A 14,345-nucleotide genomic window follows, 5' to 3' on the forward strand; every position below is an offset into this window, starting at 1 on the left:
TGGCCTCTAACCTTATTCTGAAGGAGATGGTAAGCAGGGTGCAATTACTGCCTCACTTCAAAACTGAGTAAAAGACCAAAGACAGAGTATGTTGCAAAATAATAATGAGGAACAAAATAATAGTGCCTATATAGTGTTTTCACTGACAGTTTCCTGAATAGCTGTTAATTACTCTACAGGCTAAACTACATGAAACGTACTCACGAGTTTAAAATTGCATAAAATGACTACCTCAAAAATCAAAGATCCTGTTTGCATGTTCATATTTTTGATAACAATAAAAGAGGCAAAGAAATGCCAGGCACGTATAACATAAGCAGAACATCCATCAGGAAGATGTTTGGGTTTTTTTTTTTTGTTTTGTATTTTATTTTTTTTTTAAAATTTCTGTTAGTTTTCAGGCAACAATAACAAAGTTTGTAGTCTTGTTTCTGAAAACAGTGTATTTTCACCACACATAGCAGGAGCATAAATTTTATTTAAGTGCTAGCACTTTACCAGTTTCATTCAATTCTGTCTCCCTTTCACAAGAGAAAGAAATTATACTACAAGTTTCTTTTAGAATTTTTTTCAGACTTCTTATATTGGGAATTTGAACAAGCATTTCAACTTTAATAATGGTTTCCGGATGACCACATAAACAGAGAGTCATTATTATTTAAATGAACAAAGAAAGCCTTCAGGCTACTGAAATTAAGAAAAATACCCTAAATGATTAACAAGGTCTGTGGTACCTTTGCCTATTTTTTCCTGTATTAATCATTGATAGAAAAAGAAACAAAATGATACACTAAGGAACATTAGCTCTAAGCATCAATGGGAAAAGACTATACAGAACAGTTATTTTGTTCACTTAGAAGCAAAACTCTTGAGAATTGAACTTGAGTGAAATTTGGAACATAAGAAATGAGTATTCACTACTAATTCCTAACAAATATGCCTTCACAGAAATTTTTCTTTATTACTGTGTTCTGTTGGCTAGTTTGCACTGTAATGTATTTCATATGTAGTAGAGGTGCATCAATAAAATTTTCTTGTTAGCTGTTTCCTGACATATTGGCCCTTTGCCAGAATTCTAACAGTCAGCATAAGCAAAGTGATATTTAAAATTGAAGGTATGTGCACTGTAAACAAAGTAAATTGCTAAATAAATAAATATTTTGCTTGCTATAGGACCTTGTTATATTTCAAATTGTTTTCACATTTTGAAAACTTGACTATACAGCTCCTTCTCCTAACATTTAACACTTCCGAAAGATATTCTGATGTCTCCATATTTCTCTATCCTGATGATTCAGCTCCTTTTCTAAATGTTTATTTTTTCAAAATCTGTTCTAGATTTTGGATAACAATTGTGAACTTCATGTTGCCTCCTACTGGGAAAACAACAGAATGCAGAAAATTGGGCAGAATAGCTTTCATACTCAGCAAACCTCAGCTGAGATCTTGTCTTGGTGGTCAACAGGTTTATGAGGTAGCAAACCTTGTTTGGGAGCAGCAAGGATGTGAAAAAGGGAATCTCAAATGGTTCGAAAAAATAAAAAATAGAAGGTAAAATTTACCCAAAGTGCTTTAGACATAAAAGTCCCTACTTGTACCTCCCTTAAATGTATAAACAGTTATTTTAAAGGTAGATTCTTCAAGATAAATGTGTCACTAGTGTAGAGACCCTATGGGATGCTTTATAAAGTTACTGGCAACCTGTCTGCTACATTTCTTACATGGTGCTTCAGCTTGGAGATTTCAATGACAATGCCTTGAAGACCTTGCAGATTTGCCATACATCATTGTCATTTCTGATGGACTGTGATGCTAAAATAAAATGGCACCAAAAAGACAGTAGAAATCTTCTTGTGCAACTTTTAGTCGTGCTAGTGAGCACTTACACAAGTAATCCTACTGGACTTAATGACAACATGACTCACCAGCAAGAGAAATGGTTCCAGAAGGAAGGACTTCCTCAGAAAGCAATGGATTCTGCACTGGAAAGTAAATAAGTTCCTAGCCAGATGTATCAAGACTAAAATCAAGTTTAAATTTGTAAGTGTCTTGTTTGTTCTTTTCAGACAACTTGTGTCTGATCAGTGATTGGCAATTTTATTTCATTTTCCTCATTTAGGAGAAAAGCTGAGGTCGTTGTAATGGAGTAAAAGCTGTAAATAAAGAAAGCAGTCTTCTGGAAGTCTCAGCCTCCTAATCTATTCCCCAAGCAATTTCTAATGGTATACACTATATTTAACTTTCTAAAATTTTACAAAAATCTTTTGTCAAAAGATTTACAGATCATTAGTGTGTTACTATTATAATTTTAAAAAGTCTCTTTCCTTAGCTATATGCAATAGCTCTAAAGTGATGTTTAATAATTCCATTCAGGACAAGAATAACTCACGACAAGGGGATGAGTTAAAAAATTCAGCAGTAGGAAAAAAGAATATTATTTGATTAGTAAATTCCAGTTTTCTGTCTCAAAATTAACAAAAAGGACATTCATAGCTCCTCCCCACAAAAGCACTGTGGTTTTGGAGGAAACTTCCAGTACCGTAATGAGAGCAAGCAGCCTGTGCCATTGTAGCACAGAAATTGTTTATCCACAGATTAAATGACACACTTGCATGCGATTCTAGGGAACCACTTGTTATAAAGGAGGTGGTCCATTTGTTCCTTCTTCCTAAATGAATAAAGTTTTCCACTGCCTGACACTCTGCATCATCAATTACCTTTATGCAAAATGAATGCAAGGTACTTTCAGTTTAGAGCAGTAACTAGTACCACTGACATTAAATTCATTTTGCACAGGGTTGGAGAGTAACAGAGAGGGCAGAGAATAGTAGACTCCTGAAAATGTCACCATTTTAATGTCTGAATGCATATACAGTTCTTGACAAAATTATCTTAAAATTACAAATGGAAGTACTGTCCCTCCCCATCTCTCTGGGTCTTGAAGGTAGGAAATTTTCAGCAATCTTTAGAAGTTTTTGCCTTTCTTTGAAAAGATTTCAATAACAGGAGATAAATGAAGCTTTAGTCCACGATTCTTTGATCAAGCATAAGCTCTATAGTACTATGTAGAGTAAAGTTTACATGAAGTTGGATTCAAAATGCAAAGAAACTGCATTTTCATAGATGAAGACTCTAGCCTGTACCTAAAATTCAGGAAAAGAATCTAAGCAGACCTTGCATCAGCATGTCTTTTATAAGAAAAGGATAGCCAGGTATGTGGGCATACCAGAAGTTTCTTGCTTCTACAAAAAAGATTGAGCATTCTGTTTGCAAGGTGCAAAAATATGGCTGCGAGGTGAAGATATATGACTGCTGCTAGTAGACTAACCCAGATCCCCTCTAACTTTCTAGTGAAAGGGATAGGAGTGTTATTATTTCTGCTACATTAAAGGTACATGGTTACAATACATCACAGAGAGAAAAGAAAACAGATTTCTCCAAGGCTGGACAATGAGTTATATCACTGATTACATTTCTTTTACCACAAGGAGTATAACAGAGACTTACATCTTGAAGAGAAAGTCACAGTTTGCATGCCAAACTGAGATTAAACTAACAAAACCAAACCAAAAACCAAACCAAACCAAACTAATGAGAAAGAAAGAAGGAAAAGAAAGAAAGAAAGAAAGAAAGAAAGAAAGAAAGAAAGAAAGAAAGAAAGAAAGAGAGAAAGAAAGAAAGAAAGAAGGAAAGAAAGAAAGAAAGAAAGAAAGAAAGAAAGAAAGAAAGAAAGAAAGAAAGAAAGAAAGAAAGAAAGAAAGAAAGAAAGAAAGAAAGAAAGAAAGAAATTCTTCTTTGACCCTAGAGATTTGAGCTTGTCTGCTTTCTGATTCTCATTTGCATGAATCACAGAAGCATTGAATCATAGAATACCAGGCTGAAAGGGGACTTCAACGATCATCTGCTCCAACATTTCCTGGCAAAAGTACCAAAATTCAACTAGGCTACAGACTCCAGAACTCTAGAAAGAAAAGAAAATCACCTAAAGCAACAACTGGAATTCTGAAACACCTAGAGAATGCAGAAGAAGCCATCCAATACAACATATTAGTGCTATAAAGCCAAACCAAATGGCCTCAATCTAAGCAGTTTTATCACCAAACAGATGGAAAACCTCAAAGATCTAGTGATACAAACCAGTTATTTCTCATTTGAAATATATGAACTTTGAAATATGTGAGTTGCTAGAAATGACAGCTGCAGTAAAAAGGTGACCTTTTAATACTAACCATTGATTTAGAGTATTTTCAAATAGATCAAAATTGGGTGAATTAATTGAGCAAATTATACCCTACCTTTTAAAACCCAAGAGGAATTTACTTAAAACCCCAAGAATTTACTAAACACTCAACACTTACAACCACCCAGAAAAGTCCAGTTGAAATCCAGGAGTAACACATTTGAGTCATGTTGATGGTTTTTAAGTCCATCATATGAACAACATTTTTACAATAAAACATTATTTTCAGCAAAATAGTGATCTTACGAACAATATAATGAAATGATCTTATAGCTGATCTTTCAAATACCTTCCCCCCACAGAAAAAAAATACCTTCCCCCTTCCCCAACAGGGAAAATCCTGGCAGGTATAATTTGTCCACTTAAATGATAATTTTTAGACTCGACTTACTTCTTTGTAGCCGAAAATGATACGCCCATCATTGAGAAGGGTGGCCTGAAAAGTGAAACTGCCCAGGTTGTAATTATCCTGCAGATGTACATGGTCCCACTGGACAACTAGTGCTGTGCCTGTGAACCCCAGAGCGGGGGTAGAGAGGCAAAGGGAAGAAAAAATGTAAGAAATACATTAACTGACTGTAGAAAAAGTACTTAACTTCAGTTACTTGAAACAAGAACAGTGACTAGCCTCTTTTTATCAACTTTCAGCTCCACACCTTGAAATGCCAAAGATATTAAAAACTCAAGTTGCAACTGAAATCCTCTTACATGTAGACACCACAGTGCCACACATAAGCACCTCGACTACTGCTAAAGCAGGAGTGGTCAAGTAACGTGTCTGGAATCAACAATCACTAAAGGTAGGATCCAGCACTCAGAGTTCAGGTGTGCTGCCATTACCACTTCCCTGCAGGGGTTTTTTTGCACCATATACATAAACCCAGATGACTTTGAAATGTGAAGTGCTAATAGCATCACCTGCTTAGTAAAAGTTCTTATTTGAGGAATTTGAATTCTTCCATTAACTATGCATTAATTAAATAGCTTTAACTTTTTTCTGCATGGTGCAAGTCCTTGCTGAGGTTCTGCAAGTTGAAAAATGTTAGGTCTTTACATTAAAGAAATGCAGTTTAAATCAAACTCACTAAGAATTCATGCATAGGGTAAATATTGAGTCTGGTATGCAGAGATTTAGTTGCAAGAGGCTTGTTAATATTCATGGGAGTTCACTAGCTGAATATCCACTTACCACAGCAAAAATGTACCTCAAGCAACTTGCATACCCTGTGAGCATGTTTTATAGATGTTGAAGGTTATTTTCAAGCAGCTTGACTGAAAGACACTTATCACCAAAACTCTGTTTATGAAAACCAATATTTTTGTCTTTATACGGTTTCCTCAACAACTTCTCTCTTCGGCATTAATGGAGTCATGTGCTTTGATTCACACTTTAACTTCCTTTCTTCCTGGAGTGTTCATGATGGCTCAGTATGTACCCATCATGCTCAAAATATTTTTGATATATCCTTGAAACATCTTTTGTCACAAATCTTCTGTGATGTAAATCTCATGAACACATCTTGGCAGGTGAAGTCATGAAACTACGAGCATAGAAAGTTTGGGTACACACTGCACTAAGTCCAGCACATTATTGTCTTTTATGTCTTTCATAGATGTAGTACATACTCATTAATTGTGCACACAGTGCATTTTTTGCTTTGTGACCACACTCATTAACTGTTTTCTGAATATTTATTTATGATTGTATTAAATTTCATTTAAAGGTAGGTTGACTTTTAAAAATATATGTATTATATAATAATATTATAATATTTACATTTTAATATATAATTATTAATTATAAAATTATTGGAATAAAACCAGCCAGAATTTCTTATGGTTGGTCTCTGAGTACTTCAGATCTATGTGCATCTCAGACCCCTACCCAAAAATGAAAATCATCTGCCACCAAAACTGTCATCTCATTCCCAGGGCTTTTAGGAAGATTTGTGTGTGCCTAAACTCCTTGCAGTAAGCTCTGTCAGCGAGACCTTGATGGACCCCATGCTTTGTGCTTGCCTACTACAGATGCTGCTGTAAAGCAGCACACTTATTCATGGGGAGAAAACATGGAAGTAAGAAATAAGGTGCTGAAGATACAATCTGCTCAGTTCCTTTTTATATGTGGTAAGATAGCCAATTCTTTGTCCTAAAGCACATGGAGTTCAAAAGATCATGCCTTACACGTGAAGTGGGATCCAAAATCTCAAAGAACTGTTTAACCTTGTCATGAAAGCCATGTGTTACAGCTTGATTCACCTCGTATGAAGATTGGAAGTCTGGAATACAATGAGAATTAGCAATGTCTTCCCCAGAATCCTCAGATTCTTTAAGAAAAGATGAAAAATCTCAGACTATAATGTTAAATTATTTATGAAATCAAAATTATATTTTTTCTCTTTGAAATTCTTCATGTAAAGTGTAGGATTTTCTCATGTAAGTATTTTATTGGGTTTTTAACAAACATGCTGCAATGACTAGATTGTGAAAAGGTTATGACTAGGTACAAAAGTTATACAATACATATTGATCACTGTTCTAAAAAACAAAAAGTAACACACCTGGCTGGAAATACAATATGTTTTGAACATGCTGTAAATTTATGCTTGAATTCACTATAAATAAACATACAGATTAATCCATGCGTATCCAGGAAGATTTAAAAATCATGGATCTGATGATATTAAGTCATGATACTAAACTGTCTAAGTTTTAAATTCAGAATAGACAGGCACTGCCACTGTAGTTGATCACTAAAGGCCTGAAGTAAGGCACCAGATGCCTTTTAACCACATGGATTACGTTTCTGAAATATCGATTATAACTGAATTCAAGAGAAAAATATCCACACATTCAAGGCCTTTGAAATATCTCACAGAGTTTCAAGTATAACACTGCAGTTAGCCTTTTACTCTTTCAATCTTTTTTACAAGGAACTGTTGAGAATTCATGGTGTAGATGAATGTCCTGGATTCCAATCCTGGGACTCCATGCACTTAGTCATTGACAGGTTTATTAACCTTATGCCTGCCCTGCTTCCGTGTATTCTTGCTGTTGCATTCCACAAATGCTATTTTCATTTTAGGTAGTGGGTAAATGGTATTTACTCTCTCTCTCTCTCTCTATATATATATATTTTGAAATAGCAGGAACTTACACTTTTATACAAGACAGATTTTTTCCTTTTAAAGCTGATAAAATGCATTGCTAGTTTGAGTTGATGCACTTCAACCTCCAGAAGATATCTGTTTGATAAGGAAAAAGCATTCATGACTCTTTAACTGCTTTCTAAATTAAGAACTGTTTATGTATGTCTAGTTACATCCTTTATACAGCTTGGGAGTTAAAAAAAAAGAACAAAAATAATTTTAAAAAATCTTCAGTGTTTCTATCAAAAATAGTTAAGAAAATAAGAAGAGCCAAGGGATACAGACACATTCATTTATGAAGAACTGCTACATACCATTATCAAAGTATCTGACTGTTGAATTTCTTGATACACTGGGGTCAAAATTTGCCATTAAGGGTGCAATATATTGGGTAGCTGTTAGCATTCGATGTACAACTTCTCCAGTATATATGAAACCTACAATAAAAAAAAAATTGAGACCATTTCAGTAAATTCTGGAAAGATATATAGAATGGCAGATTGAGTTAGGCATTGCCAGAGCATTAGAGGGTCATCTGAGAGAAATTAATCCCAAAATTTTATAGTGAATTAAATAAGAGCTAAAATGTCAGGAAAACATCTGTCATGGCTGCAAGAAGAACAAGATTCAAAATGAACAGTGGAACAAGTAGTTCAAGAAGGAAGTTCTCATATAGAAACAAAACCAAAGAAAACTCAAGGAAGAATAACTCCAGTTAAGGAAAATATGCAACTATGTGGCATTGTGAAAATGAGCCATTTACCAGCAGGCATATTCCATAGTGGTTTCTTCTATCCTTTCCAAAAATCTTGTTTGTTCTGCTTTTGTAATTTGTGACCTCTTCAAAAGGTATTCTAACCCTTGTTCATATTTCTAGAGACACTGAGTGAGAGACTATTTCATCTAAAATTTAGATGAAGAGTGGAACAGACAGGACTATTTCAGGATTATAAGCCAAGTAACATTTCTACTACATTCTCTGCAGTGTCAGGTCGCACTAGTTTATCCTATTCGCTCTTGAATCAACCATAGTCTGCAGATTAATAGTGAGCTTCTTCCATCAAAAACCTCTGGTGGTTTGGAATTGGAGACCTTCATTTGAAAGAAGAACAGTCATCTACGGTGAATACAGTAATCCTGCAGTTTTTTTTCAAAGTAAAAATTTGTGTCTTTTAATGGCAGGAAACCTCTTCAATTTTAAACAGTAGATGGTCTACAAATGTTGTTTATGTTTGTTTTAGCCTTTGCTTTTAACTTGATTTGACTACAGGCAGAGCTTCAAAACTAAGGTTTGATATTACCTCTCCTCCTAAAGTGTTTACCAGATGGTGCCTTATGATGAAATGTTTGCTTTTTCTCCTTCTGTTGAGTCAATGAAGTATATTCCAACAGCAAACAGCTCAACAAGAAGAATATTAGAATATTTTCTAATATGAAAAATTTTATTTGAAAGACATCTCAAAGATATTTATTTTTTTACTGGCAAATGATACTATTCACTGCAACAGTATTTGCACTGGTTTGTGTTTCTTTTTCCATCTTCATTTCGTATTGAGAGTCTTTCTTCCTCCACGACTCCTTCCACTGTCAAACCCAAGAAGTCCTTTCTTCTCACATTAAGTATTATGGCAATGCAACATACTATGTAGGAGCATGCAAATCTATCCCTAAAATATAATTCTGAAATTCCAGAACTAAATACAAACCTGATCAAATCTCCTGTTAAGAGATGCTATCTAAAAACTATTAATGTGCAACCTCACTTTCTTAATAATGGTATCTCCATCTTAACCACTGTGAGATGACAGACATTTGATATGACACAGGAAATCTCTGAGTGCACGACAAACAATAATTTTATGGAGTGCTTTAGCCATCCTTCTACTCCTGTCCTCTCCTGAAATATGTAGCTAAATTCTTGATAACTGTTCGTGGAACTAGTTCTAGAAGTCATAAGATGCTACAAAGAAACAAACAGGAAAGGTGGTTCTCTGGAATAATTCTTCTGCATGGCTGCTAGTATTTAAAATCAAGTTCTGTGAAGTCAACTAATGTGGAGGTGATAGGAGAGCTAAGAAAAAGCAAAGTGTGGAGAAAATACAACGAAAAATTTGGTTGCAAGATTTGGCATCTGACAAAGGGGTAAGCTAGGAATCAAGCTGCTTTTTCTTCCGTTAAAACACATCTGTGTATCAGAAAGATACAGTATTTTAATATCTGGACACTCCCTAACTACTATATTAAGTCTTAGGACTAAACTAAAACTACTTTTTTTGGGAGTGTGTGGAGAGGGGGTGGGGAAGGGAGAGAGTGGAGGGCAGATTCCTTCAACTGAATATCTAAGTATCATTTTTCTGTTTTGGTAATTGATATGGAGAGAGAAACATAAGTTAAAAAAATATCTACCCACACATATTTACAAGTAATTTATAAACTTGAATTTTCAGAAAATAGAAGTGTGGCTGGAATTTTACTCTATAAGTTGTTATTTTAGGATAGCCAACTGTCTTGCCAAAGTATAGTCCCTGAAATGCATTTTCATTATTTTGTTTTTGTTATTGTCTGTTTCTTAAATGTCATTCCCTTGAGAAATAATCCTTTATTCTTTTTTAGACATTCTAAATACATGCAATTTCATAGAAATATACCTCATATTATGTGCTGCTTATTATCCCTGTGCTCATCTGCACACATATTTTAACACAGTTGTGGGTGGGTCTATAACCTTGAAACCCTTCCTCAAAAATATTTTGAAGACAATACAAACAAAACCTTTGAAGCCATATTCTTATATTACAATTAGCCTTAACAGTTCAGTACTTATTCATCCCTTGCACAACGGTCCTATCCTTACACACAGTTTCCCTTTCATGCTTCCATCCCATTTACAGTATAAATGTCACCATTATAACTAATAATGAGGCAGATACAATAGGGAAAGAAAGGACTTAATTGTGCTGGAACACATAACTAAGTAAATCAGCCCAAGTAATTAGTAACCACAGCATGTATTTCCAAGGGTTTGCCGGATGCAGCTTTACTATAGACAAAAATGGAAAGCAGGAGGTGGATGATAGCTGGGAAGCAGGCAGGCCTTGCATGAAGATCACTCTAATGAGAGCTCCAGGCATGCATTGGAACAACTTGAAAAGAAACAAAAAGTAATTTCAAATCATCCCAGAGATTCAAAAGCTGAAGCCACTGTTGATCATGGACATTTTATCATTGTCACTACAACTTAAAGAAAGCAGCAAATGTAAAATTAACTTATTCCTGAATGGAATTCCACAGAAAACTGGCTTATATCATCTGTAACCTAATTTTCTGACAGTGGTAAATGCTTATGGTCGATTCATTTAGTCAAGGAAGACTTTTTCAGACCTGCAATTTCCTGAACCACTTAATCAGTCTTTTGTGGGAGGTGTTGGTAGAGCTCTTTTCCAAAACTCTCCACAAGTATTATACCTAGAAGCATAATATGTTCCTAAATACTGGAATGAAGACAAATAGGAGAGTGCTCAGCATTTTGTATGTTCAGTATGTACACATAAATTTGACTAAAAATAAGGTTGAAATAATACTAAAACCACTTGTAAATCAAGAAGGGTACACTTCTAGTTCTTGTAGTGTACAAATTTACACTCACACAAATAGGGGGAAAAATATATATATAACCACTTAACTATGAAAGCACATTTCCACCTGATGCAGGACACTGAATTTATTTAAAAATGCATTTTACATCTGAATTTATCCATTCCAAAATATGCTCCTTATCTGTTGCACATTAGCATATTAGATTTACAAAGAACATTTCATGTACAAGAATATAACATTCTGCACATAAGATTTCTGTGGTTTCTTTTTTTATACTCCTAGTTGTGCACAAACACAGTATGACTTAGAAAGTTTTTGACAATATTTACCAAGTGCACAGAATAACAGAATATAGGTTCAAAGCTGAACAGGCAATGAGTTGCCTGTTGTGCTGCTATTGTGTGTCTATAAAAATGATAGGATATGGGATATACAGATAATAAAAGAAAATGAAATATCTAGGTTAATAACCATCTTCTAAGTTAGTTGATAACTAACTTTTAGGATAAACCTTCTAAGACCTTGCATGAAAAACTACATAAATCTGAGCCTGATATCTGGGTGACAATATGATAAACCGCTTTTGCATTTCAGTATTTAGCTGAATTAGAAAAAAATCTACTTTAGGTTGTAATTCCACATGTAATTTATTTTTAAATATATGAAACAACTGGTCATATCTTAAAAGCATATTGGATAAGGGTATAAATGAATTGTACTTGTGATGAGTAGGCTCCGTTTTGAGAGTATATATTTTAGGTGCCCTGTACTACTTCAAAACTATAATGCCAGTTCAGTCTATCTATGTGGTGGAATGACCTTTGCCATCTGCCACATGCCCACCCAGCTGCTCTCTCACAACCCTTCCTCAAAAGGATAGGAGGACAAAATAAGATGAAAAAATCTGTGTGTTCAGATATAGACTGGGAGAACACTTGGCAATTACTGTCGTGGGTAAGATAGAAGTGATTTGGGGAAAATTAATTTATTTTGCTGCTAGATAAAACAGGCTCACATAGTGAGAAAGACAGATTAAAACACCTTCCCTCCACCCCTTCCTTTTTCCCAGACTTAGTGTCACTCCTTTATTCCTGACCTCTCCACCTTCTCCTCCCCATCGAGCAGTGCAGTGGGATGGGGAATGAGAATTGTGGTCAGTTCATAACACTTAATCTGTGTCACTCCTTTCTCCTCATATTTTTTTTCCTATTTCACTGTAGAACTTTCCCATGGGCTGCAATCCTTTAGGATAAGACTGCTCCACTGGGGGTCCTCCATGGTTCCTTTATGAGAGTTCCACCTTTCCAATGTGGGGTCCTTCACAGGCTGCAGCACAGATATCTGCTTCAGTGTGGCTCTTCCACGGTCTGCAGAGAAATAACTGCTCCAGCCTTGTCTCCTCCACAGATGCTTCAGTGCCTGGATGATCTCCTCCTTCTTCTTCTCTCTCTTCCCTTGGTGTTCACAGTTTTATTTCTCATGCTTTTTCCCTCAATTCTGACACTGATGTGCAACATTTTTTAACCTTTCTTAAATATGGTCCCCTGGAGGTGCCACCAAGGTAGTTCATGGGCTCAGCTGTTTCCTGTAGTGGGTTCACTGGAGCTGGCTGGATCTGTCTCTGTCTGACCCAGGGCAGTCCCTCATGTCCTTCTATAAAGGCACCACACTACTTAAACCTTGCCACAACCCACAGTACATCCCAAGACTTAACCTAATCATAGAATCATAGAATCAGCCAGGTCGGAAAAGACCTCCCAGATCATCAAGTCCAAACCTTGATCCAACAATGCCGTGGTTGCTAGACCATGGCACTAAGTGCCACATCCAGTCTCATCTTAAAGATCTCTGGGGATGGAGAATCCACCACTTCCCTGGGTAGCCCATTCCAGTGTTTTATTTCCCTCTCTGTAAAGAATTTCTTCCTAATATCTAACCTAAACCTCCCCTGGCACAGCTTAAGGCCATGCCCTCTTGTCTTACTGATAGCTGCCTGGGAGAAGAGACAAAAACTCACCTGGTTACAGCCTCCTTTCAGGGAGTTATAGAGAGTGATGAGGTGTCCCTGAGCCTCCACTTTTCTAGGTTAAACAACCCCAGCTCCCTCAGCCTCTCCTCATAGGACTTGTGCTCCAGTCCCTTCACCAGCCTCGTTGCTCTTCTCCGGACCTGCTCCAGGACCTCAATATCCTTCCTGAACTGAGGGGCCCAGAACTGGACACAGCACTCCAGGTGTGGCCTCACCAGCGCTGAGTACAGGGGAAGAATCACTTCCCTGGACCTGTTGACCACACTGTTCCTGATCCAGGCCAGGATGCCATTGGCCTTCTTGGCCACCTGGGCACACTGCTGGCTCATGTTCAGCTTCCTGTCAATCCAAACTCCCAGGTCTCTTTCTGCCTGGCTGCTCTCCAGCCACTCTGTCCCCAGCCTGTAGTGCTGCAGGGGGTTGTTGTGGCCAAAGTGCAGGACCCGGCACTTGGCCTTGTTGAACCTCATCCCGTTGGAATCAGTCCAACTCTGCAGTCTGTCCAGGTCCCTCTGCAGAGCCCTCCTGACTTCCAGCTGATTGACACTCCCCCCCAGCTTAGTGTCATCTGCAAATTTGCTGATGGTGGACTCAATCCTCTCATCTAAATCATCAATAAAGATATTAAATAGAACTGGGCCCAACACTGATCCCTGGGGAACACCACTAGTGACCAGCCACCAACTGGATGCAGCACCGTTCACCACCACGCTCTGGGCCCGGCCCTTCAGCCAGTTCCTAACAAAGCACAGAGTGCCCCTGTCCAAGCTGGGCTGCCAGCTGTTTCAGAAGTATGCTGTGGGAGATGGTGTCAAAGGCTTTGCTGAAGTCCAGATAGACCACATCCACAGCCTTCCCCTCATCCACCAGGCAGGTCACCTGATCATAAAAGGAGATCACATTGGTCAGACAGAACCTGCCCTTCCTAAACCCGTGCTGGCTGGGTTTGATCCCTTGTCCATCCTGTAGGTGCTGTTCTTGTTTTATATATTACCTCTTCCATATTTATTTTATATAGCAACTACTTTAGGTAATTCACAAAAATAACACAATTTTCCTGAATTACTGGAATTTCTTGTACCTTGTAAAGAGGTTTATTTATTTATTTTTAGATTAGTGATATTTTAGTAAAAGATAAGTGGAAAATTGCAGCTGAAACAGAGCACTTAAAGTACCAATCTTACCCTCAGTAATTGCTAGCTCTTGTCCAGGTTAGGTTATTCACACTGCATAATATAATAATATATAATATATAATATATAATATATAATATAATTTTGTCTTCTAAAAAGGGAAAAATGTTCTGGTATAAAGAAAACAATCTACAGAA

General features: G+C 36.7%; 1 protein-coding gene across 1 annotated transcript in view; it reads right to left on the minus strand.

Annotated features, from left to right (window-relative positions):
* PLXDC2 (plexin domain containing 2) overlaps positions 1-14,345 on the minus strand; it is a 257,174-nt gene that overhangs the window by 64,316 nt on the left and 178,513 nt on the right. Inside the window, exons 5-6 of the mRNA XM_027720564.2 lie at positions 7,704-7,826; positions 4,632-4,750 (exon numbers count right to left, since the gene is read on the minus strand). Of these exons, the coding sequence (XP_027576365.1) occupies positions 4,632-4,750; positions 7,704-7,826 (242 nt within the window). The remainder of the gene's footprint in view (positions 1-4,631; positions 4,751-7,703; positions 7,827-14,345) is intronic.

This window comes from Pipra filicauda, unplaced genomic scaffold (assembly GCF_003945595.2).
Source record: "Pipra filicauda isolate LSUMZ 115617 unplaced genomic scaffold, ASM394559v2 scaffold65_size3143899_pilon, whole genome shotgun sequence".
NCBI classification, from domain to species: Eukaryota; Metazoa; Chordata; class Aves; order Passeriformes; family Pipridae; genus Pipra; species Pipra filicauda.